This window comes from Anastrepha obliqua, chromosome 4, assembly GCF_027943255.1.
Source record: "Anastrepha obliqua isolate idAnaObli1 chromosome 4, idAnaObli1_1.0, whole genome shotgun sequence".
In the NCBI taxonomy this organism is placed as follows: Eukaryota; Metazoa; Arthropoda; class Insecta; order Diptera; family Tephritidae; genus Anastrepha; species Anastrepha obliqua.
Genome location: NC_072895.1, coordinates 28,237,471 through 28,263,832, shown reverse-complemented (window position 1 = coordinate 28,263,832; position 26,362 = coordinate 28,237,471). Strand labels below are relative to the sequence as shown.

Genomic DNA, 26,362 nt, shown 5'->3' with positions numbered 1-26,362 from the left:
AATATATGCGCGGGATTGCCATCAGCTATATTGCCAACATCTCTATTAAATACCCTCGTATGTCAGTATGTACGTATGTACCTAAAACTGTTCGCAACTAAGCGCACCTTCAACCTTGCACGTCCACTTGAAAGCTGAAGATTCGCTGGTAAATTTCAGTAATTGTCGGCTCAGTTTTAACTATGCGCACACAGACGCAACCGCACATAAACACGACAGTAGTAACTGTAACTAGTAATGCCTGCGGCTGCCCACATCTACGAGAGTGCGAGTCCACCCTCTACTTCTTTTTTGCGCACATTCTTGGTCAATTTTTTTTTTTGCTGTTTTGCAATTCGTTTTTCTTGTTGCCACTGCTCTGTCGCCCCAGCAGTAATTTTATGTCGTTATGCCGCCATTGCCCCTGTAGCTGTCTCGAGGCTTTCTTTTTTAGCGACGACTACAATGCCGCCACTGCGTTATCAGGCCAAAATGACACACAAAACTAAGAAAAAGAAATAGAAACCCTGAGATAACCAAAAAATTGTCTTTCTATTTCTGTCTTCATTACCATGGGAAACCAGAGACATTTGGCGAGTGTGTGTGTGTGTGTGTTGGAGTGTGTATGTGTCTGTGTATATGTGTGTGTGTGGCTGTATGATGCTATTGTTGTTGCTGCTTGATTAGAGAAGTTGGCACCGAAAAGTAGAACTTGTCCGAGGACGAAAACTGCTAGTCGTCCCCTCCACCGTCATGTGGTGGCACACTTGCCACAACCGCAGATGGCATACAGTTATTTGTAGTATCAGCATTTTAACTGCTTTGCTTAACGCTTGCAGAGAAATTCAGTTAAAACATTTATTTTGCTCTCGTTTTCTCTGCCCAAACATACTCTTCCCGCGCTCCCTACCTCGCCGTATATCTCTTTAGGTGCATAGCTGTGTGTATGGCATACTCTGTTATTCATATGCACATATATATGTATATACACCTCATACACACACTCACACACACACATACACACTTATGTTGGCGCTCTTTTCTTTTCCTCGCACGTATGCGTTTGCTTTCTGCCTCTTCATGCGCAATCAAGCATCCACTGCTGTGTGTCGCTGCTCGTCGTTTGCTCTCAGCTCTCAGCTTACCGCCCGTAGGCGTCCTGATGTCTACGTGCTACGTGCCTTGTATTTGTAAATGGCCTCCTTTCTACGCCTAACATTCTACACTCTACACTCCTCTTTTGTCCTCTTTTGTGTGGTTTATCGTCTGCGCTGGGTCGTTGGGTCGCTCGCCTAGCAGTTAGTTACGCAAGCAATGATTTTGGCCCAAAATGGAATTGTGACTTTTTCATTCTTCGCTTTATCTATGATTGCTTTCGCCTTAAGTCTGACATTTCAATTTCAATTTTTTTGGCACTTATTTATTTCAGACCTCATGAAATGTTTGTTATTCACTTAATATACGCCATTATTTATGTGTGTGTGTGTGTGTGTGTGTGGGCACTCGTACTTGTGTGCGTGAGCATCTGCTTGTTCATGCAAACACAATAACTTACTAATTAACTCACAGATAATTCTTACAAATCCTCCATTCAGTCATTCGGATATTTTTTGGGAATTCTTCAATTTATCAAACTTATCTGAAAACGCGTAAATATGTCGGTGTGTGCACACTTAGGTGAAATCATTACTTTTCCAACTTCTCCGCTTAAGCTCAATCAATACATTTCCACTTCATTGCCTCGCATTCGACCGTTCGTTCATGCAACATTTTTTTCATTTTATTGGATATTCGATATTCGTAGCTTTTTGCTTTCTTCGATTGGTTTTCTAGTTTTTTCCGGTTGCTTTCAAATTAATCATTTATTTTAACCTCAATAATTATCCTTGTTTTTCCAATGTGTTTATTTGTGTATGTGTATGTGTAGGTTGTTTTGCCTCATCCTTGCTTTGCATGCATGTGTTTGTATTGGCAATGAAATGCGTGTGAAAACTTTTGCTAGATGTGCCAAGTATTTTAGTTATAGTTCCAATTATATTTACCCACATTTAATGGAAATGACAGAAGAATTATTTCAGAGTTCCGTTCTTGCTGATCCAAAGAAATCATTTTTAAATAAAAGTTACACAAAACCAAGCGAATAAGGTAGCCAATATTGGAACTGAATGGATTAAATGTTTAAAGCAAAGCTAAGTGTTAGTAATGCAGGAAGAGATTATCAATTCTTTGCGCCGAAAGTCAGAAAAGTAATATTTAAATTATAAAACAGCGTTGGTTCATATTTTTTTAACACCTTTGACAGTTTCGAAGGCTTGCAGGTTAACAAATAGCAAGAAAAATACTAGAGTTAGGAAAGAGAGAATTGAAAATAGTAACACATGGGCTGAAAAGTCCCGGACCTAACAAAGGTAACACATTTTTTTTTGTTCAAAAATTAACCTGCTTCATCAACGTAATTTCCATCACGAACAACGCAATCACTCCAGCGCCGCTTTAACATTTCAATCTGACGTGCAAATCGATTGTCAGAATTGAGTATAGGGGCGAAAGACCAATCGAACCATCTAGTAGCTGGTTCCCTCCGAAGTTTCCCTCAGCACTCAGCTGGTGCATTTTAAAATTATATAAAATAATCTTATGTGGTAAAGCGAATGATTAGAGGCCTTAGGGTCGAAACGATTTTAACCTATGCTCAAACCTTAAATGGGTAAGAGCCTCACTTTTCTTGATGTGAAGGTTGAGGTTATGATGTAATGTGCCCAGTAGGCCACTTTTGGTAAGCAGAACTGGCGCTGTGGGATGAACCAAACGTAATGTTATGGTGCCTAAATTTTCTAGAGCAACTTAACTTTTGTCTCAAAATAGCGAATAGCCACAGCTTCAACGATAACCTCTTCTTTCGCGCGAAAGAATAACCGAAAGCGATAACGTCTTCCACCGGCGAGCAGTTTTTTTAGGACGGCGAAGAGCCAGCACACGCTGGGAGCCAATCCGGTGAATGCGCTGGATGTGGGAGCAATTCGAAGTTCAATTCATGTAGTTTTGCCACTGCTTTGATGGACTTGTGACACGGTGCGTTGTCTCGATGAAACAAAACAGTGAGCATAGGCGGCACCCACTTTGAACAGAGCTTTCTCATAGTCAAGAGCTCATGCAATATAAAGCCAACTCATTCTTTTGATATCTTTACGATGTCAGCTAACTGACGCAACTGCGTTTTTCGATCACTCAAAACGATTTGGTGGATTTCTTTGATGTTTTCTCACCTCATTTGGGCGCCCATTGCGTTGTGCATCACCGGTGTCTCTGCGACCACGTCAGTCAGTCTAAAATCAGCAAACTATTAGTTTATTGCTGTTTCTGATGGAGAAATGGAGCATAGTCCCCATAACAACTCTCAAGCCATAGCTTCGCTTGCGCGGTATTTTTTCCCATCAAGAAGCAAATTAAAACTAAAACACGAAATTATTTTTAATCCACTGTTTTGAGGTTCTTTTGATATCTTTGGGTGACAAAATGTTAAGGTTAGGCAAAATCTTGATTTTCAAATTAATTTTATTAACTTTTATAAAAATTTAGTTCAGCTTCCATATCAAAGCCTACGTACATTCAAGTTTCAAACTTTCCACAGATCTAAAAAAAATTCGAGAAATTTTCATGATTATTTAAAAAACTTTAATCAGTTATAAAAACTGGGTATGCCGTTGAATTTCCTATTAGAGTTAAATAATAAAGTGGCATAAAGTGTAAGTTAGAAGTGGCTCAAAATTTGCGTTGATTTTTCGTAAGTGTTTTCCTTGACGTTCGACAAAAATTGCGAACTCAAGCCACTGGTCCTTTTCTGGCTGTACGATGTAGTGGCTTCGTAATTTTAACGTACGAACGCCTGGTTTGGTGGGAAGCTCTGCGGAAGAGCTATAATAGCACTTAACTGCAGCGGGTGCAAAGGACTACTTACATTGGCATCACCAGAGCATGTAGAACAGTGCCTCAGTGCTGTCGTGAAAATCGTTTCGCACATGCTTCCCATCGACTTTCACGTTTTTTCCTGATTACGCTGCTCAAAACGCAGTCAGGATCAAAAAGGTTGGCCTCTGGAGATAATCTCTCAAGGAACATGGTAGCATTTTTGGGCAGTTAACACCGTACATCTCTGATCTTCGGAAAGATCTCTCTTTGAGGGTCGCGCCAGGGCAATCCTTCCAAGTGCGCGGGATTAAAACAAGGGGAAAATCAATATTGAGGCTAGTGCCTCGCCTTCAAGGACGGCTCCAAGATGGAATGGGGAGTCGCAGTAGGCGTTTACTCTTAATCAGCCAATTTATCTATCTCCTTAAAACTGCCAAATACTGTTAGTGTTTTTCAAGCAAAAGTCTTTGCGATCCTGGAGGCATGAAAAATGCTTAGGGAACGTGGGAGCGAGTGCGATATCAACATTTGCTCCGATAGTTAAGTGGCGATCAAGGCTCTGACGATGTCATTGTGCAGATCCAAACTGGTCAACTGTTGTCAGGAGGCGATCAAATCTCTTGGGTGTGCAGGTAACATTTATCGCACATGAGTTACTGGACACAGAAACATTGAGGTAAATGAAATTTCTGATGAGCTTGCCAGAAATGAGTCGACCGAATTGGTTTCAGGGATCTCCTACCCGGTCAATGGCACCCTCCTGAATGTTGTTAAAAGGAATTGCACAACTTATTTCTCAGTAAAGCACAGAGCACATGGAGCTCCATTTCTTCATGTGCTATTTCGAAAATCCTACGGCCCCAGTACAATAGACGGAGGACACAGAAAGTGATGGGGCTCCGCGCCATTCAATTTCCAAACTCGGAGCTGTGTTTACCGGTTATTGGACGATCGTCACGCACACAAAAAAGCTGGAGTTACCATTTAACTACCTAGAGTTACCATTTAGTTCCCATTGTAGAAATTGTGGAGGCTTTTCAGAGGGGGAGATTATTGAGCACTTTCTCTGTGAGTGTGCAGGTTTTACAGCTAGACGATTAAGGTTACTGGATGCTTCTTTCTTTGACAGCCTGGGGCAGTGCGCCAACCTAAATCCCATCAACTTTCGCCAGTACATCAACAGTTGGTTAGCTGTAGTTATCTGTCCGTTGGAAGTCTCAAACTGACATCAAATTGGCTTTAATGCTAATTGGCGAGTACCAGACTGGTGCTTCAACCATTTCACTTGCCTAATTAATTTGGTATCAATAAGAAAAGTATTGCACATCACCCCAGCTATTCCTACTAATACTACAACAAAATAACAAAACAAAAAAAGTATCGGAATCAGAGCTGTCTGCTCTCTCTGTTTAACTTCATAGTCCCCATTAGCCGCTACAACTCCTCGAGAGTCTTTTTTTTTTTGCAAAACCACTTTTCGAAATTCTTAGTGTTTACATACCGTCTTCCACCAGTATCTGTCTACTATTGTTACTATGTTATTTTCTACTTCGTTTGCTTACCATAGTCTATGCCCTCCTTTGCGCATTTTCTCCATATAACGAATGCAGATTTTTATTTTATGGAGTAAATGCGCAACACCGTAAGGAAAAAAAATTGCCAAAAATCAACGGAACTTTCTAGCAACTTCAAACTTGCACCTTCTTTTACTAAAATTTAATAAGCGATAAAACTGCATACAAAAAAACTTTGCTAGAAACTCCAAGTTTGCTTGAAAAACTCTGGAATTTTTATGAATTTTTCAAATTTAAAGTTTGAAATATGAATTTATACGGGCTTTATTATACAATGAGTTATACTTTTATAAAAAAAATTATTTAAATTTGAAAATGAATAAATATTAAAAACTTCTCAAAAGTTGCCGCTTTTAGCATTTCATCTTCAACTTTATGTTCACACAACTTTGAGAAATGATACTGGCGTGGAAAATGACACTTGCCGCTCTTTCGATTCATCACTTCGCTGCTCGCTAGAGCATTTCGCTGCGCGCCAAATAAAAATTTGTGTGTGAAGCAACAACAATTTAGCGTTGTTTGTAACCGCTAAGCTCACAAGCGATATGCTTAGGCCAGAGCTTCCAAGTAAAAGTAGTTGTTTCGGCGTAAGAAATTTAATCAAAGCGCAACCATTCAAATTGTGAGAAACTTCTAGTTTCCGTTGCCTAGGTTTTGTTGCTAATGAACCAAATAAAAAATGGGTATTATTTAAGGAGACCTAAAAGTCATGCAACCAATTTTATCAGTAACCCAAAGATGAGCCAGCGATAACTGCTTTAGGTCGTAGTATTATCAGATGCAAGTCTCGCAGATTGAATTTGTATGGCGTAGATGAATTTCACACGATTCATAAAAATATCCAGTATATACAAATCTTAAATACTAGTAATTAGTTATGTTAGTGAAGTTTTTAGTTTAGTTAGTATACATTATTTACCTTTTATCTAAAACTTTTTATTTAAAAAACCAAAAAAAAAAAACAAAAAACCATCCATTAGATTTAAAGAATTTCTGAAGTTCTATGCGTTTGTTTTTACTACTTAGCATTACATAGTTTTTCAATTAAACGCTTTGCTGTAATTAAGCTTTTTCTCATTTCTACTTAATTCACCTTTGCTTTGTTCTTTCATATATATACATTTGTGCTTGTAATTGAACAAAATCTACTTTTGAATGTATTGTTGCCACTTTTGAAGTATTGCAATATGCTGAAATTTTCTTCAAAACCTTGACTATTTAATTGCATAATCAAAAAGTAATATTGTGTTAAATATATATAAAAGCAGATCAATGCACAAACAGTTATAGTGTTTAATTAGCCAAAATCAACTGAAACAACAGCTACAAAAACAATAACAAAACAGCATACTAACTAACGAACTAATATAAAACTAACTAACTAGCCAAATAAAAACAAAATCATTTTGAAATCAAACCATGAAAATAGTGAATCTCTATTTGAACCATTGCTAGTAGTTCAATAAGGAAACGAAGTATTTAGCAGTATTTGAAAATGAAGAAACAAGGAAGAACGTGAGCAGAACTAGAGGCTAGCCGAACGAACGAACGAAATGAATAATTCTTTTGTCATTTTATTGCCAAAAGATAGATTTTTTCACGAAACTTATCGATGGTTAATGGCTCCAATTAATTGGCTCTGTGTAAACGGTGCATTGTGCTACCAATGCGCCGACACAATTTTTTTCGTAAAATAGTTTATTACATATTATTTGTTGTTTTTTTATTTATTGTTATTCTAACGTGATGTGCGAAAGTAGTAAACAAACTAAAACGAAAAAGAACAACACTGAATACAGGGAAGTTATTACAACCAAAAAAAATTTTTTTAGTTTTTATAAACTAACTCGAAATTTAAAATAAATTAAAATAAAATAAATTTAAAAAAAAGTTTTAATAAAAATTACATGAAAAGAAAAAATTATTGCAAACAAAAAAAATTTTAAACATTTTAAATTTAAAAATTTAAAACACTTTAAATCAAATTTTTTTGGAATTAACAAATAATTAAATTAAAATATAACTAAAAATAAATTTAAAAAAATAGAAAACAAACTTTTTTAATTAACGAAAATTTAAAACAAAATAAAAAAAAGAAATTAAACGAATTAGAAAACTGAAAATTGTTTTTGTTATAATCTTTTTTTCATAAAAAAGAAAAATAAAAATAAATATTGTTTTTAGTTTTTATAAATAAAATGGTTTATAATTTATAATTATAATATAAAATATAATATAATTATAATTTATAATTATAAACCAACGAACAGATTTATCTTTACACAAAATTTAAAATAAATAAAAAAAAAAGTTTTAATTACAATTACATGAAAAGAAAAAAATTATTACAAGCAAAAAAAAATTCAAAACATTTTAAATAAAAAATTTTTTGTGATAAAAAAATAATTGAATTAAAAAATAACTAAAACTAAATTAAAAAAATAGAAAACAAACGTTTTTAATTAACGAAAATTAAAAACAAAATTAAAAAAAGATTAAACAAATTAGAATACTGAAAATTGTTTTTGCTACTACTAAGTAAAAACAAAATTAAAATTAAATTTAACAAAGAGAAAGTAAAATTTTTTTCATTAAAAAAATTAAAACCAAATTAAAAAAAAACGAAAAAAAAAACTTAAACCAATAATTTCCATTTTCTGATTGCTTTATCCTGCTTTATCCTCTATCCTTTATTCATTTTTTAAATTTTTTTATCAATTAAATTATTAATTTATTAAAAAAAATTTTTAAATTTTAAATTTCTTTTATAAGAATTAAAAAAATTTAAGTTCAAAAAAAATTTCATGTAACAACAAAATTAAAAATAAATTAAAAAAGCAGAAAACAAAATTTTTTAAATTAAAAAACACTTAAAATAAAATTAATAAAACAAATAAATAAAAAAAAGAAATTAAACAAAATTTTTTTAATTCCTTTTTAAATTTTTTTTAATAAATTTTTTTTTTTTTAATAAAATATAAAAATTAAAAAAAATGTATATATAAAAAGCTTTTAGTTTAAAAAAAATTATATATAACAACAAAATTAAATACAAATTTAAAAAAGAGAAAATAAAATTTGTTTCATTAAAAAAATTAAAACAAAATTAAAATAATTAAAAAAACGAATTTGAACAAAAATTTAAATTTTCTGATTTTTTTAATTCATTTTTAAATTTTTTTAAACAAAAAACAATTTTTTTAATAAAAAACTTAATAAATAACTCCTTTAATAAAAACTAAAAACAAATTTAAATACAAAATTTTGCTTTTCTAATTTTTTTTAATTTGTTTTTTTATAAGAATTAAAAAAATTCAAGTAAAAAAAAATTTTAAATAACAACAAAATTAAAAATAAATTTAAAAAGGTGAAAACAAAATTTCTTTAAATAAAAAACATTTAAAACAAAATTAAAAAAAGAAACAAAAAAATAAAAAAACGAAAGTAAAACAAATTCAATTTTCTAATTTTTCTAATTCCTTTTTAAATTTTTCATAACCAAAACATTTTTTAATAAAAAAAAATTTAGTTTTCTACTTTCTTAGTTTCTTTTTAAATATAAGAAACTAAAAAAAATGGAACAAAAAAATTTAATTTCTCATAATAAAAAAGAAACTAAAAATAGGAAAACTAATTTATTTTGGTTTAAAATTTTTTAAATTTTTGTTTTAATAAAACCAAAATTTCACTTTTCTAATTTTTTAGTTTATTTTTAATTATAAGAAATTAAATTTTGTTTATTTAAATTTTTTTAATTTCTTATATTTGAAAAGAAACACAAAAATTAGGAAATTAAATTTTTTTAATAAAAACTAAATTTTAGTTTTTTAATTTTTTAGTTTACTTTTAAATGCAATATTAGGTACTAATTTTTTTTAATATAAGTTTTTTAATTCCTTACAAAAAAAAAAAAATTAAAAAGCTTAGAAAATTTAAATTTTTTATTGAATTTTTTTTAGTTTTTATTAAAGGAGTTGTTTATTAAGTTTTTTATTAAAAAAATAGTTTTTTGTTAAAAAGAATTTAAAGTAGAATTTAATTAATCAGAAAATTGATTTTTTTTTAACTTGCTCACAAAATTTTTTTCTATGATCAAAGAAAATAAAAATAAATAAATGCATAGAAAAATACAAATCAAGCAAAGTAATTTTAATTTGTTCAAAAAAATGTAGAAGATTTCAAGCATAGAACTAAAAAAAATCCATTACTTGATTTGTGTTGTGTATATGACACACATTCAAACATTAACACACCAAATTAATTTAATTTATTTTAAATAAAATAAATAAATTTAAAACAAAAAAAATGTTAATTAAAAAAAACTAAAATAAAACTCAAATAAAAATATTAAAAAAAATTTAATTTCCCAATTAAAGAAAAACAAAATTTTTTTCAATATCAAAATAAAAAATTATAATTAAAAAACAATAAATAACAACATAAAAATATTTTAAAAATATTAAATATTAAATATTAATAAAGAAAAGTCGAACAAAGCAATTTTAATTTGTTTTAAACAATTAAAAAACAAATCAGTTTTCAAGCATAGATCTAAACAAAGAATCTATTACTCCAGTTGTGTTGTTCATATGCCACACATTCGAACATTAACGTACAAAGTTAATTAAATTTTTTTTTTGTTTTTCAATTAATAAATAATAATTCTTTCAATCCGATAATTGATACTGTTTACAATAAGCTTTTGTAATACTTTTTGCTGAATGAAAATAAATCAAATGCATTCCTGTTACTAATTAATAAGCGAATGCGCCGTTACTCTCTCTCTCTCTCTGTCTCTGTATAATTGAACATACAATTTTCTCTTTTATAAGTACTCGTATATTTGGTACTTGGAATACTACCACCACATGCAACACTGATTTCGAGAAACAAAAGTAGCATTCACTCTTATTCGCCTTAGAAAATTTCATCCGAAAAAACAAAACAATAGCGCGCGCGATCAAATGTGCACAATGGAACGATAAAATGATAAAATAATTAATGGCGAAAACGTGTAACCCGCGTTGAAGCAACGATGATTGGAAGTTTTCAATTTTTTATTTTTTTTTTTATACTAAATACTTGAAAAATTTCCCAACTCAGAACTTAATTCACTTTTACTCTTGAACTGCAGTTTTTCAACTTAACTACTACAAGTATATATAAATATATATATTACTTTTTGGTTTTGTATATACAACTTATTACGTATGAATATATAACTCGATATATTTACATAATTAACGATTTGTTGATACACACCAAGTGAACGGCGAAACGCAAAGGAAACTAGAAAGTACAAAATTGTATATAAACATATTTCAATAATTCAAAAGCAAGTTAAACACACAACTTTACCAAAGAACAAAAAATCAAATAGATAACCCAGCAGCTGAGTAGCAGCTTAAGGCTGTAGAGTCCTATGCAAGAACAAAACAAAACAAAAAAAAAATAATAAGAATAATTAAAGTAAAGTAAGCTACGTCAGCCAGCCAGCCAACCAGCTATTCGAGCAGTCTAGCAATTTAGCAAGCATACCAGCAAGAAACCAAGCAAATAGTTAATCAGTCAATCAGTCAAGCAAACAACCAACCAAACAAGCAGTCAATCAACTGAACACCCTCACTCCTCTCGCCAGTCGCAAACGCTCACAATTCAGTTATGCAACTCGCAACCACAATGCACCCCTGGGTAGGGCAAACATTTCCTTGCATTGTGTCATTGTCTCATTGTGTATGTCTCTGTTAAAATGTTACCGTTATGAACGAAGATATTGCAAATGCAAAATATGAAGCAAAGAGCGAACAGCGTTAACTCTCACTGTATGCAATTAGACAGCAAACGGCACGCGCACACACATACACACACATAAACTATCATACAAAGCGCACACTTGCATACTTAAATATACTATGTACACACATACATACATAGATCGGTGAAATGCAATCGGCAAATAAATACACGTTCGTTCATTAAAAACCAAAAACAACAAGGCAGCAAGCAAACAAGCGCCACAAACTAGTTTTCGTAAGATTTTCTTACACTTGCAACAAAAATATCGAAAAAAAAAAATATATATTTTTTTTTTTAATTCATTTACCAAACTTCATGGAAACACACACGCGCGCACTTACTAAGTATTTGCCAATTTTTTTTTCAATAAAACTCTTACTCATTCACCAAAACCCAAAATAAAAAAAACAAAAAGCAAACAAGCGCCACAAAATATTTTTTCGTAAGATGTTCATGATTTTCATACACTTACAGCAAAAAAGTAAAAAAAAACCTTTTACATTTAATTTTAAAAATTACAAAAACAAAACTTTTTTAATTTGATTTTTAAAAAGGATTTTTTTTTTAATTTTTAAAATAAAAATTAAATTAAAAAAAAATTTTTTAAATTTAAAGTGTTTTTTTTTTTAATTTTTAAAATTAAAATTTTAAGTTTTTTTTAATTCTAGCTTTTGTTTAGTATTTTTGATTAAATTTTTTTTATTAAAAACAAATGCATTCATCAAACTTCATCGAATAAATCATCAATAAAAGTCTTACTCGTTCACCTATACCAAAAACAACAAGAAAAAAGGCAAACAAGCGCCACAAACTATTTTTCGTAAGATTTTCTTACACTTACAACAAAACAATAAAAAAAAATTTTATATGAAAAAAAGTTAAAACTAATCTTAAAGAAAAATGAAAAAAAATTAAAAAAAAAATTTTAATTAAAAAATTTTAAACTAAATTATTATTTTTTAATTCATTCATCAGACTTCATCGAAACACACACACGCGCACTTACTAAGTATTTGCCAATATTTTTTTTTTCAATAAAAGTCTTACTCGTTCACGAAAACCAAAAACAACAAGACAAGCAAACAAGCGCCGCAAACTATTTTTCGTAAGATTTTCTTGCACTTACACCAAAAAGATTAAAAAACAAATTTTGTATATGAAAAAAAATTAAAATTAATCTTAAAGAAAAAAAATTAAAATTAAAAAAATTTTTTTTTTATTCATCCATCAAACTTCATCGAAACACACACACGCGCACTTACTAAGAATTTTTTATATGAAAAAAAAAAACTAAAATTAATCTTAAAGAAAAATATTAAAAAAAAATTAAAATTAAAAAGAAAAAAATTCTTATTCATTCATCAAACTTCATCGAAACACACACACGCGCACTAACTAAGTATTTGCCAAAAGACTTTTTTTTCAATAAAGTTACTTACTCGTATACATCAAATTTGCTTGTGGTTGCAACAATCGCTCATTTATTTTCCTGTTTTCTCTTCCTGTTGTGTATCATTTTTTAATGTGTCTCTATGTCTCTGATTGTAACTGTCGCTGTCTCTATTGTTTTTGTTTTTTTTTTGTTCACTCTCACTTCTCTCACTTGCCTTAACTATTCTCAACTTGTTCGATATGATTGAAATTTAATTTTCCATGTCATTCTTACTGAATAAATCAATGACAACACATACATACATATATTTTTGCACGTTACTTCTATATGCATCTAAAACTTTGCCTAATTTAATTATTTTCTGCATTTGACAACAGTCTGAACACAGCCGAATATTAGCCGAAAGAGTTAGGGACGGAGAGCAACATAAAATATTGGGCAAATATAAACCAATCACAACATTCGTTTGCATTTATTGGCACACTCAGCACAATACGCACATATACATGCATACATACCAACATACATACACTGATGTGCAGTTTTGAGACACGATTTCGACCATTCCAGAGCACTTTACCCTAAGTCTCTCATATACACGAAAATGTTTAACTTTTGAGCGCAGCAGCTCCCTTAGACAGTTCTTAAGTAAAAATAAACTCAATATTTCCTTCAATACAGCAGCAACTCACGTCACGCTTAACACAAATACTACAACAACTTCTTAAGCCAAAGTGTAATATAAATGATGAGTGGATTTTTCTATATTTTTCTTCATTTTTTTTTTATTACTTTTTTAATGACCTTTCTCCCAAATACACTACTACCCACCCAAATCTGCTACACTTTGCAGAGAGGCTTGCCAAATAAATTAATTAAAAAACAAAGACACTTTAAATAATTTTTAAATAAATTTTATATGAAAGAATTTATGAATCACAATCCTCCTCAAGTCCTTTTCAAATTACTCACTTCAAGGCTTTTAAAGTGTAATTACTTAAAAGTTGAAAACAAAATTATTACAAAACATTATTGTAAATTAAGCTAAACATTTTTAATAATTTTTTAATCAAATTAGTATTCGTATTTTAGGTGATATTTCGGAATTTCTTAAACTAAAAAATACAAATAAAAATGCAAATAAAATCAAAATTGTAAATAACAACAAAGAACGCAAAACCAAATCTATTGAATGCCACAACTGAGCAGCCTAATTTGTCATACAGCTGCATTGGTGAAAAAAAAATTTTTTTTTAAATGCATGTCAAATGCAATAATTTTGCGAAAAAACCGATAAATTTTTTTATGTAACTATTTAATTATATATTTTGAAAAGTATTCATACAAAGCAGCGTTAAGCAAAAATTGAATGGGGCCAGTAGTCCGTAAGTGTTCGCTCAAAATCTGAAATTTTGGTGATGAATATGATGAAAGGAGAGACCAAAACGAAAACAAAAACAAAAATCAACAAAAAAAAAATAAACAAAAAGGAAAAAAGTCAAACAGAAAGCCATTTATAAAAGCATAGAATTAACTAAAATATATATTTAACGTTAACAGTACCATTACCAATACCAATACCAGTACCAGTACAAGTACAAGTACCAGACAATTAATTAGTATGCAGTTGAATATTTTGTTACTTAATTTAGTGTGCAAGTACTTGAAAATTGTTCAATGTATGTAGTTATATGATTTCGTTTGGCGCAGTGTGTGTTCGACATGCGTTTGATATTGGATATTTGGCGCATACACACACATACCTATAACTAGCAAATAAATATTTAGTATGCCACGTGCCCCCGCCCCGATAAGTGGCAGCCCGTCTAACCGCACCCCGTATGGCGGCACGTATTGCGTGCCATCGTCAGTGTGTATGTAGATGTGAGTTCAAGGTCATGCGCATTCTACATCAGCCAGTTTGCATTGACCGCACGCGCAAATAGTTAATCAGCGAGCGCAGTAATCGCACAATCGCTGCCAAAACCTCTTTCCAAAACAACCAAAGACCAAGAAAAAACATGCAAACAAACAAACAAACAAACAAATTTAATTGACCTCACTTAAATACTTAGCTCATACAAACAACATACAAGCAAGCCAACAAACAACAATAGTAAGAGAGTACAATAAAAACATACTTAGCACATTTCCAAATAAAAACGCTCTTCTTCTTCACAACCAACCAACCAAGCAAGCAAGCAACCAAGCAGGCAAGCAAGCAATTAACAAAGAACAACAAACAAAACCAATGCAATCAAGCCAAGCAAACAATCTCAGAAACAAGCAAATAAACAACTATCCAATCAAGTCAACCAATCAAACACCCTAACAAAAACAAAAAATAAACAAACAAGCAAACTACCCAAGCAAAAACTCTTTCAAATCGCCCATTTCAGATGTACGGCCTCTACGGTCCGACCGGAAGTCCGCCGCTACCCGACATAATCGGCCAGTATTACGCGCCTGCCGGTTATGGTCTCGGTGTTGGCCCGCCACCACCACAGAGCGCATACGACATGTTCGGCCCCTCCGGCTCGGCTGGTTATTTGTACGATCCCACAGCCACCACCACAGCTGGCATTTACGGTCAACATCCATCGCCGATACGTCGTCGTCGTTATAGCATTGCTGGCCTGCCATCAGCATCGATGTTGAACGACTACTATGGCCTGTATCAGCCGCAGATGCATCAATCCTCCTCTTCGAATATAGTGAATCTGTTGAATGAGGCGCACAAGTCCATTTCACGCTCCTCCCAAATACTAAATCAACATGCGCGCATGCAACAGGCCACCCAACCGGTTACACCGCTCTCCAGCTATCCCGGTCGTATCATTTCAAGTTATCCGACATTGCATCCGGGCGATACATCGCCACCATACCTCAGCGATAATCTGATGCAGATGTCGTCGAGTTTCTCATCACAGCCGAATATGTACTTCCAGCAGTATGCACCCACGTCGGCGGCGGCTACGGCGGCAGCGGCCCAACAGCAATCGGCAGCAGCAGCAGCAGCGGCGGCGGCGGCGGCAGCAGTAGCAGCACAACAAGCGGCCACCGGTGGCCATTTGGGCGGCGGACGGCTATTGCGGCCCGCTTACTCAGTGTCAAATTTAAATTACTTGAACTATCCGAGCAAATACACTTCAGGTGGTGTTAGTGGTATTGGTGGTAGTAGTAGTTATGCGAATCCATTCTCTCAGTCCATATTCAGTCAAAATGATATGCCATACAGTATGAGTACGTTGCTACAGCAACGCAATCTAATGCCATCGCTGCACGCCTCCAATCCGGCAATTTCGCAGTACTATCAGTACGCCGCACAGGCACCGCAGCCACAGGCAACGCATCAGCATCCGCTTGCCTATAATCTGCAACAGCAATTTGCGGGCACACAACATTATGCACACCAGCTGCCGCTCGGCGCCCAGCACCCGTCGGCGCACATCCACCACTCGGTGCAGCAGCAGCTGAATCCGATGCATCAATACCACGTGCACCAGCAGCAGCATCATATGCAAACCCATCCGTTGGCGGCGTTGCGTGAAACTAGTGGACCGTTTGCGGCCACACTTACCAGCAGCGCGCTTGACGATGCGGCGCTGACTGGGCGCGGTGGCCTAAGTGCAGGCGGTGGCGTTGGTGGCGTTGGCGGTGTGGCGACTGGTGCGTCGGGCGTGGCAGCTGCGTCGTCGGCATATGATAGTATGCATACTTTGCCGTCATATCATCATCATCAACAACAACAACAACAGCAACAACAAGCACAAGCGCATCATCACCTCAGCCATCTAAGCCAGCAACATCTCAGCCACCATCACCCCACAACATCAGCCCCATTAAGCCATACAAGCACACCATACTATCACCATCACATGTCGCCATATTCGAAACTAGATTTAGACTATCCGAAACTGCCATCCGAGCATAAACGACAAGTAAGTTTCAAATTTGACGTAGATACGCTATCTTTAGACTCCTAAGGTTAAGTTAACAAGTAACAGCTGCAAAACAGCAGCAAACAGCAGCAACCACAACAACAACAACAATAATAACAGCCAGCAGTATTAGAATAAATTGAAAGGAATTCGGGTGCGATTGATTTATTAGCAAGAGCGAAGAAAAATCAAATAATAGCAAAAGCGAAATTAGTAGAAAGAGTCACAAGAAATTGAATAATAAAAAACTAAATAAAAAATTAGGTTTGAAAAACGAAAAATAAATTTTATAGAAAATTAAAGCAAATAAATATCAGACCACAAAGCAATTGGCTGCAAGCAAAATTAGTAGATTGGCAAAACGAAAAGTTTAATTCTATTTACGCAGCACTCAAACGAAGCAAAAGTCGCACGCTTACGAAAAAGTTACAATAAAAAATTTTTTAAAAATTAAAAAAAAATTTTTTTAAATCTCAAAATATCTAATAAGTTAGTTGATCACATGGATGGGGTGCGCAGTGCAACCACAGCGCAACTGCTAAACGCTGCTTGCATTAACGCTGCCTATTTACTACTTCACCAGCCAGATGTGGGAACACTACAGGCGCGCAAAAACAGACGCCTAACATAAATCACATACTCTTGAACGGCAACAAACAATTGGTAGAAAAGATTGATTAGGACCGACGACGACGACGACAACGACGACGCGGCACGACATCAAGTAAACTGATATGTATGTAGTGGTGTCTGAGGCTCTTAGCAGCTGAAACTCAAGCTTAGCATCTAACAAAAGAAATGAGTGCGCGCAACAACGCAAAAGGGCGTCAAGAAATCAAATCCCCTTCCCTAGTTAGTTGTTTGTGTACACTGAGTCGTACTACTCTACAGCTCTCAAGCAACAACATGCGACTAACATCACAGGAGTACGTATATTGCTCGTATACTCGTATAGAGGGTACGAAAACTGAAGAACGCTGAGCGAAAACGTTTTCACATATCATGCGCATACACGCGCATACAGGCGCATAATAAATGCATAAGTCATAAACGTAAAAATGTAACGAAAACCAAAAACCAAAAAAAAAAAATAAATAAATAAATAAATAAGAAACAAAAAAGACACATCCAACAGCAAATATATTCAGCAAAATCGGTGCATTGAAAGCAACTACAAAGCAGTTACATTTCAACTACCAATACATACGCATATGCATACAAATATATATGTGTATGTGTAATTAAATATTATATATAGTCCATTAATAGCGTTGTGTGTCACATGAATGCTGCTTTTACGTACTTACAATACTTACATATATACAATTACAATATAATAAACACACACACACACCTATATATATATATATATATACAAATATACTCGGTCGCATACTCGTCATACTCGTAAAAATGGTGCTAATGAAGGCATTTAGGCGCAATGGCAGGCGTGAAGTAGTCAAATATTTACTAGTATATGAATAGTTAAAACAAAAACAACAACAACATATATAAGCATATATAAGTACGCGCGTACACACGTACCCACGTACCCACATATATGCGCGTAAAATGAGTAAGTACTGAATATGATATACAAACATTCACACACATACACACACAAACGGCTAACAATTAATAAACCGTTATTACTTAATGAGAATGCCAAGGTAAATCTTTAATGTGTATATAATTAGTTAGAAAACATATGCGCCATTCTGCATATGTATGTGTGTGCTTTTAATGATGATCACCCCACGCCGCGTGCTGAGCGGTGTTAGCCACAGATTGCCGCTTCAACGAACTCATCCTTGGTGTTATTAGAAAATTATGTTATTATATTTGCTGAAACATCAGTGATTATTTCAGGACTTGCACCCACCCCTCTTCTGAGCATGTATGTGTGAGCTATGTTACCAGTCAAAGTCAGTGGTCAAAGTCGATGCGTTTACGAACTGGGGTTGAACAGATTCCTGCAGAGCAAAAATACGTCAATAAATATAAAAAAATTTGCTGCACTGTTCATTAGTACTTCAACTTTATAAAAAAATGTATTTTAATTTTTTTTTACCAAAATTAGTATATAAAAAATCACGTGACCCAAAGTACAATGAAAAAAGTTGCTCCACGGTCTGCAGCATTTCTCTTTGAAATGTTGATGGATTTGTAAAAAGTAAAAAAAATTCTCGTAAAATAAAATTGTAGTTATAGTCTGTCGAGGCGGATTTTGGAATTTCGAAAAATTTTACAATTTACGGCATTTAAAAAAAAAAAGTATGCGTTTTACGTCTTAAATGTCACACTTTAATTATGTTTATAAATTTTTTTAATAAAAATATCAAAAATCCGGCTCAACACACTATAGAGAAAACTCTTTCGAAAAAAAATATTAAAAACTGTATGAGTTATCATGCAGACCGTGCCGAAAAATCGATTTTTTGAAAATTCCGGACGTATGTAACGCCTTAATAGCAGCTACAGCAAGGCGAATTGAGTGCCTTAGGTGGCGCCTTTAAAAAACAGTCAATTTATTTGTCGCGATTTTGTCAAGTCTGACGTCAGCTTCCTTTCCGATACGAAACAAACGAACAAAGCAAACAAAAGGAGTAGCAAATATACAGTCTGTGTCAGTAGAAAATACCGGTTTTTTTCTTGTAATTTCAAGATATATTTCGTTCTGCTTTTTTCGGTGTAATAGTCCACTCAAGGGCTACGACGCCACTGCTAACTCAGGTTAGTGTCGTTCGAAACTTTCCCGCAAACACAACCAAACAAAAATGAATGAGAATTACACGAAGCGTTTCGAGGCGTAATTTTTATGCACGCAATCGAAAGGGCCGAAATTATCTTACGCCGCTGCTGCAAAAGTGATTAAAAAATCAAAAAAAAGTTGCTGTGAAGTGGAATCAACGATAGAAGGTGTACAAAAACGTTGATGACTTTTCCGAGCGCGGCTTGAAGCGAGTGACGACAAAAAACCGGGATAAAGTGATCGTCCAACTTTTTAAGCGGGTCTTTGCTTTGTGACTACACGACAAGCACGCACAATTCGTGCTAAAATGAGAATAGATGTGTGTATCAACGCCGTCGAACGACGATTGAAGGAGGCGAACATTTCCTATCGTCCCACATCATCAAAACCACTGCTCTCAGAAAAACTCATTGAGAAATAACAAAACAAGCAAATGGCGTCACAGTAATGGACTGGTCTTCCCAGTCCTCAGACGCCAACCCCATTGAAATTGTGTGGGGAATTATGAAAACGTATCTTGCCGGAAGTCCAGTCCATGATTTAAAGCAGCTCGTGCGTCTAGTTCGCAAAATTTAATCCTGTTTGTCGACAAGCTACGCAGAAAAGCTGGTTCAAAGCCACGTTCTCTCTGTGAATTCCGAATGGTAATCACGCACTAACCCATTCGGCCGCGGGGGCCGAAGTGCCGTGTTTTAAATTGTGAAAGCCCAAATTAATACAAAGCCTCCAAATACAGTTTGTTTTCGTTTTTATGCAGAAGACGCCGTGGCAGGAAGTATGAGTGTGTGCGTATACTTTTTTGTGTTTGGTTGTTTCCACTGCTTTCATCTACTCTTCTTCTTCACAAGCAAGTAATTTTCCACTTCCTTTTGTTTTTTTATTCATGGACTCTTACGACACGGCGAATTCGAAAGGCGCAAACTATTTCTCTATCATTCTTGAAGATACAGCATGAGCAGTAACAGATCAAAAATGAGTCCCGATTTACACAGAGAGACACTGGAAATTCTCTTTTGATGTTTCATGCGCGATTATACGAGCAAAATTGTTTTCGGCAACATTCGTTGCTTTTGATGTATACTTCTTCAGCATCTTCCGAGGTTCGATATCTTCTACAATCCGTAAAATGTAAAGTGGAAAACATTCGTCAACAGTTTGTTAAATATTTTAATGAAGAAGGCAAATTGGGCTAGTTAAATAATATGAATTTTTCATTATTTATATTCATATATAAATTTACAATTTTTTGCACTTGAATAAGAAAAATTTTATAAAAAATATTTCATATATTAAAAAATTTTAATTAAATTAACCTGAGTATCTAGAAATGGAAAAATAATTTCGAATTCAACATAAAAATGTCCCACAAGTTTCTTAAATCATATCTAATTTACCAGCAAAAATCATTCTGTATTTTCCCACCAGCATTTTGGTGTTTGTAATCGTTGATTTCTTCCATTTGATTGAAAACCAACACAGAACTTTCTCACACAAAAGAAGAAAACGCATGAAGCAACTGTCTAAAATTGTCTCGCAGCCAACTTTAAGATTGAAAATACAAATAGGAAACACAAAACCTGTCGCCAGTACGGCACACAAAATCGTCTCTCTCTTCCCCGTCCGTCCTTCTCTAGCGAAAATAAAATTTTTCCCTTCCAAATGTTTCCCTGTGTAAATCGGCACTTATGAACTTCCACATTGCGACTTGCCTAAGGGTATTTCTAACTGTGACGTAACAATTGGCTAAGCAAGAAAGAGAACGGCGAGGTACGAGATAACTTTGCGCATGAATAATAGTAAAAATAAGAAGGAAATAAAAATGAAAATCAAACAGAAACAGAAATAAAACAAAAAGTTAAAAAAAAATAGTAATAATAATAAAAATATGAATAAAAATCAGCAAAAAAGGCATAGCAAATTATTACGTCATCCAGTCAGCTGATTTGGTTGCCGTAGCCAAATGGGTTGGTGCGTGACTACCATTCGGAAGTGCACAGATTCGAATCTCTTGTCGCATTTGAGAGGCAATTTTTCTTCTACCAGAGGTCGCCGTTCGGCAGGAAATGCCAAACCTCCGAGTGTATTTTGCCATGGAAAAACTCCTTTCCAAAAAATCACTTGTCGTACGGATCGGATTTTAAATTGAAATAAAACAACGAAATTTCAAATTTATTGGGCAATCTTTATTATTTTTGTGTAGAACCATTCATGACATTTATTTTTTTAAGATAATCCCTTTCAAATGTCGCTGCAGGACTTCAGTCGGTCGGCAACTCGTGAATAACTTTAGTGATGTTGCGCTCCAATGCTTCACTCGAAGCTGATTTATTCACAATGCATTTAGATTTTGCATACCCCCCACAAATAAAAGTCCAAAGGCGTGATATCACACGATCTTGATGGCCAATCGGCCAATCCACTGGTCCGAGACGAGATATAAATTGCTCACCGAAACGATGACGCAGTAAATCCATTGCTTCACGGGCTGTATGTCAACTAGCATCGTCTTGTTGGAACCAATGTTTTTGTGGAGATCGCAGGCTTCAATTTATAGGCATCTGACATCAAAAAGTCGTTTATCATGGCGCGATATCTTTCGCCATTCACTATTACATTAGCGTCAGCCTCGTCTTTGAAGAAATATGGGCCGATGATTCCTCCAGCCCATAGGCCCCACCAAAACGGTTGTTTTCAATGGATGCAACTTCTGTTTCTTGGTTCTTCAATGGCTTCGGATTGCTCTTCAGCCCAAATACGGTAATTTTGCTTATTGTCGTAGCCATAAGTTCGCCTGAGCGCGCGATGAACACTTTTCACAGAGCGTCGATTTGCGTAATACAATTTTATGATTTCTAAGCGTTGTTGAGGCGTAAATCTTTCCATGATGAAATGTCAATGAATACTGAAAAAAATGTTATATTTAGTGTGACAGTAGTCACACGCGATCTGTCAAAAAACCCCTATTGGAAAAAGTATCTCCAGTCTGATCACGCTTTACATGCAGTTAACGTCAAACCAAATATTGGCCAGTTTTTACTATTTATTTATGTACTTTTTTATTTCATTTATTCTTTTATAAGAACACTGTGCATACTACAACAAAACCCATTCAAAGCAAATTTTCAAACTGGGAACAAAATTTGTAAGAATTCGACAAATTTTTATGAAAGTTTCAGGCTCTTTACTCATAAAGTGCCAGTTTCGAGTAAGTCAAAAATTACACTGATTTTTGAGAATCTTTTTTGTTCGCGTTCTTGTGCATTTTCTCCATTTAATGCCTACTTCACATTTTTCTTATATGGAAAAAAGCACCCAATACCGTCAGCAGAAAAAATTGTCAAAAATGAACGCGATTTTTGAACGACTTTAAAGTTGCATTTTATTATACCAAAATTCAATAATCTAATATAAAAAACTGCAAGCCCAAAATTTTTCTAAAAATTCTTAGTAGAAAGCTTGAATGATCAGATGGTCATTTGTCGACTTTGACGGTCATTTGCCGAGTTTTTATAAATTTTATAGAAAGTTTGAAAGTGTGCTTTCGATGGTTTTTGTTGTACTATGTAGTATACCTTTATAAAAAAAATAATTGAAATTACCAAGTAAATAAAAAAGTAGTCAAAACTTATTAAAATGTTGCGTGCGCTTTCTTTTGACGCTGGCTGTATATACTTTATAAGTCAGCTCATTTTGTCAAATTCACTGAGAGTGTGCGGTTCGCAGATGTCGTCGCCTTCTGTATTCTCCCCACTGTGATAACAGATGATGAAGAGAGCGCTAACTATGTCACCACATTTCAGCTCCATTTTGTATCATTCAAACGGCAGAAAAGCTGCATTTATAAAATAAATATACAAATTTTATTAAAATTATTCCTGAAAGGAAAGCCCTGAAAAGGGATCCAACCACAAAGCTGGGGTCACTTAGGAAATCTGATGGCGCCTTCACGGAGAAGCAAAGTGAGGTATTCAGCTTGCTGATGGACTCTCACTTTCCAGGTAATCAGATAGGCATTGGCCGGCTACAGCCCTAAACGAAAGAGGCTGCTATCAGAGCTGCTACACCTACACTCGGCGTGACTGATAAATGAAGATCTGTGGTAAATGAAGCCGCCATTCAAATGATTCTGTTATATTTTCACTTCTGATTTTCAAACTGTATTTGACTCTGTCAACTTTGTTGTAGTCTACAGCGTCAAGGCGAATCTATTATGCGAATTGAGTATCTTAGGTGGCGCCATTCAAAAACAGTTACTTTATTTTTCATGATTTTGTCATCTCTGACGTCAGCTACCATCAGCTGATTTGGTTTTTTTTCGCCGTGTCATGTGGCTCTCGTCAGCGTCGAATGAAACAAAGCGAATTCATTCTTTGTTTTCGACTTTGCAAATTCCTTGCTTTGACAATCAATTACACAAAACATTGTTGTTGGTCTAGTGCCACCACCTTTAGTGAATGTCCAGAGCACATTTTTGATTTTCGAATTTCCCTGATCACAAATTCACATCTGAAAAGCAACGGTATAGATTCAACGGCACGAAACAAAATTAATTTCGAAACAAATTTAAAAATTAAAAGATTCAGATTCTTTGAGTTCCGGTGAAAGTCCAAAAACTCTGAGATTCTGAAATTAAATAAAAATTGTGCCTTTATTTCACTACCATTTTAAAGTTTTATGCCGCCTCTGAACGTTAGATGGTTTTTATGAGGAACTTTTTCATGGCAGAAATACACGCGGAGGTTTGCGTTTGCCTGTCGAGGGCGCTCGCTATTAGAAACCCTTATTTTTATTCCGGTTTTCGCACCAACCTCTTCGGCCACAGCGGCCGCCAACGTTTTTGAATGTATAGCCTTCTTTTTGGGAGAAGCCACTTGACAAAATAATTTCTTAATTGACGAAAGGTATTCAACAGAATTCTGAGGATAATAATAAATGAGAAATAAATAATAATATCTAATAATAAATAAATACTTGAATAGCACGACACTGCCTTATATTCGCCTGTTGGCTAATATTCCGAGGATAGATTACAGGAATATTGAAGATTTCATAGTTCATTGGATATTTGAAATCCTGCAATTTTTTTATTGTCTACTTTGTTAAAAGCTGGGCTCAATAGTTCAAAGGAGGTGCTGAAAAGTTGAAGAGTGTTGCTGTGCATTTAAGTTCAGAAGTTAGTCCCTTTTTTCATCGCTTTCCTGGATAATACAAGTAAATAGGCCAATCCTTTTTTTCAAATATATAAAATTATAGGCTTTGCCCGATCAAATCTCCGTTTAAGGGCAAAATATTAAGAAAAGCTGAATTCTTAAAAGTTTAAAGTTCACTTCTCAAAATTTTTTTGGAAAATATTTAGGCTTTACTTTTCTATCAAATATAAAAAACTTAAATTGCATAGACTTTGCCGGATCAAACCTCCGTTTAAGGGCAAACTATTAAGCAGAGCTGAACTCTCAAAAGTTTAAAGTTTACTTCTCAAAATTTTTCGGGATAATATTTAGGCCTTACTTTTTTATCAAATATAAAAAAATTAAATTGTATAAACTTTGCCCGATCAAATCTCCGTTTCAGCGCAAAATTTTAAGCAGAGCTCAACTCTATTTAAAGTTCACTTGACAAAGTTTGCTTAAGACTTAAATTTAGGCGATTACTTTTATGGCTTTCAACCTCTCAGTTCACTAGTTGCAGCAGAATTTTAAATATCGGTGATATTACTCAAATTTTTTTTACTTATCCAATTTATGAAAATATTTTTAGTGTTTCCCGAGTCTTTGACTTTGTTTCACAAACTCCACTATTACTAACTTCTTCCGCTCAGCATTCGAAAGGCATAATTTTTTAATCAGATTTAGAAGCCAACATTTTACACTCAGAAGTAAAAAAAAAATTACTGTTTCTATAGAAAATTTGGTGTGCCCAAGTTTTACTGATCTCTCTTGAGTGCGCAGTTATTGCACTTTTTCCGCCATCTTTGAGCTTTGAGGCTGCAAGCAACTAAGTCACGTTGGTGCACAATTGAGTTTCTATAGTAATTTAGATTCCTTGAGAGACGAAATAAGTACCAAAATCTCAAGTAAAAAGCTCAAGCAATCTTTGTTTGTTGTAAATATATTAGAGTTTCTCCTTCAAATTACGCCTTGTATACTTGGACTACTAAAACTGCAAACTTTATTTTATCACTGCCTAAGAAAGACTGCAAAATATTGGTGGGAGTACTGACGGGGGACACTGTCGTTGTACAGATCAGCCAGCACTACTTAATCTAACCTACGCCTTTCATCTGCTTCTTAATGTTGTCGTACAATTGGCGGCAGCTGCTTCTTGTCAGTGGCTTTTTCATGATGAAAATATTATCGTAGGTTTTTGCTTGTCCTGAAGCTAGCGCAGAAAAATATTTTTTTTAATTTTTGAAGTTTAACATCTGTAGTGCGCTTCGTATCCGGGGCCGACCGAATGTAAGTTGCGCATAAAAAGGGTGATTAAGTTTCAAGGGCCGGTGTTGATTTTGAATAAAATACAATTGTTTAGAAAATTTTTCTCATTTCTCTTTATTATGATATTACTGGTATGATTCAATTACGTACGGAATAAAATATCGGCCAAATAGCCGCCGCGGCCTCGGCGGCACACCTCCAAAGACCACCAAATGCAAATAGTTTCTTATCTAAAGGGTGGTTAAGTTACAAAGACCGGTGTTGATTTTGAATAAAATAGAATTTTTTTATAAAATTATTGTCATTTCTCTTTATTATGATAATATTGGTATAGCTCAATTACGTATAGAACAAAATATCGGTTAAATGGCCTCCACGGCTTCGGTGGCACACCTCCATCCGATGGTCCAAATTTTCGATGACGCTGAGCCATAATTGAGGTTCTATGCCGTTAATGTTCCGATTTATCTCATCCTTTAGCTCTTGAATTGTTGCTGGCTTATCGACGTATACCTTTTCTTTTAAATAACCCCAAAGCAAGAAGTCCAACGGTGTCGTTGACGTTTAGGTGTGGTTCACATTCA

General features: G+C 34.2%; 2 protein-coding genes across 2 annotated transcripts in view; both read left to right on the top strand.

Annotated features, from left to right (window-relative positions):
* Positions 1 to 16,497, top strand: part of LOC129244066 (uncharacterized) — a 139,520-nt gene extending 123,023 nt beyond the window's left edge. Inside the window, exons 7-8 of the mRNA XM_054881680.1 lie at positions 15,051 to 16,418; positions 16,489 to 16,497. Of these exons, the coding sequence (XP_054737655.1) occupies positions 15,051 to 16,418; positions 16,489 to 16,497 (1,377 nt within the window). The remainder of the gene's footprint in view (positions 1 to 15,050; positions 16,419 to 16,488) is intronic.
* LOC129245048 (plectin) overlaps positions 16,420 to 26,362 on the top strand; it is a 76,234-nt gene continuing 66,291 nt past the window's right edge. Inside the window, exon 1 of the mRNA XM_054883011.1 lies at positions 16,420 to 16,592. Coding sequence (XP_054738986.1) covers positions 16,530 to 16,592 — 63 coding nt within the window. The 5' untranslated portion in view covers positions 16,420 to 16,529. The remainder of the gene's footprint in view (positions 16,593 to 26,362) is intronic.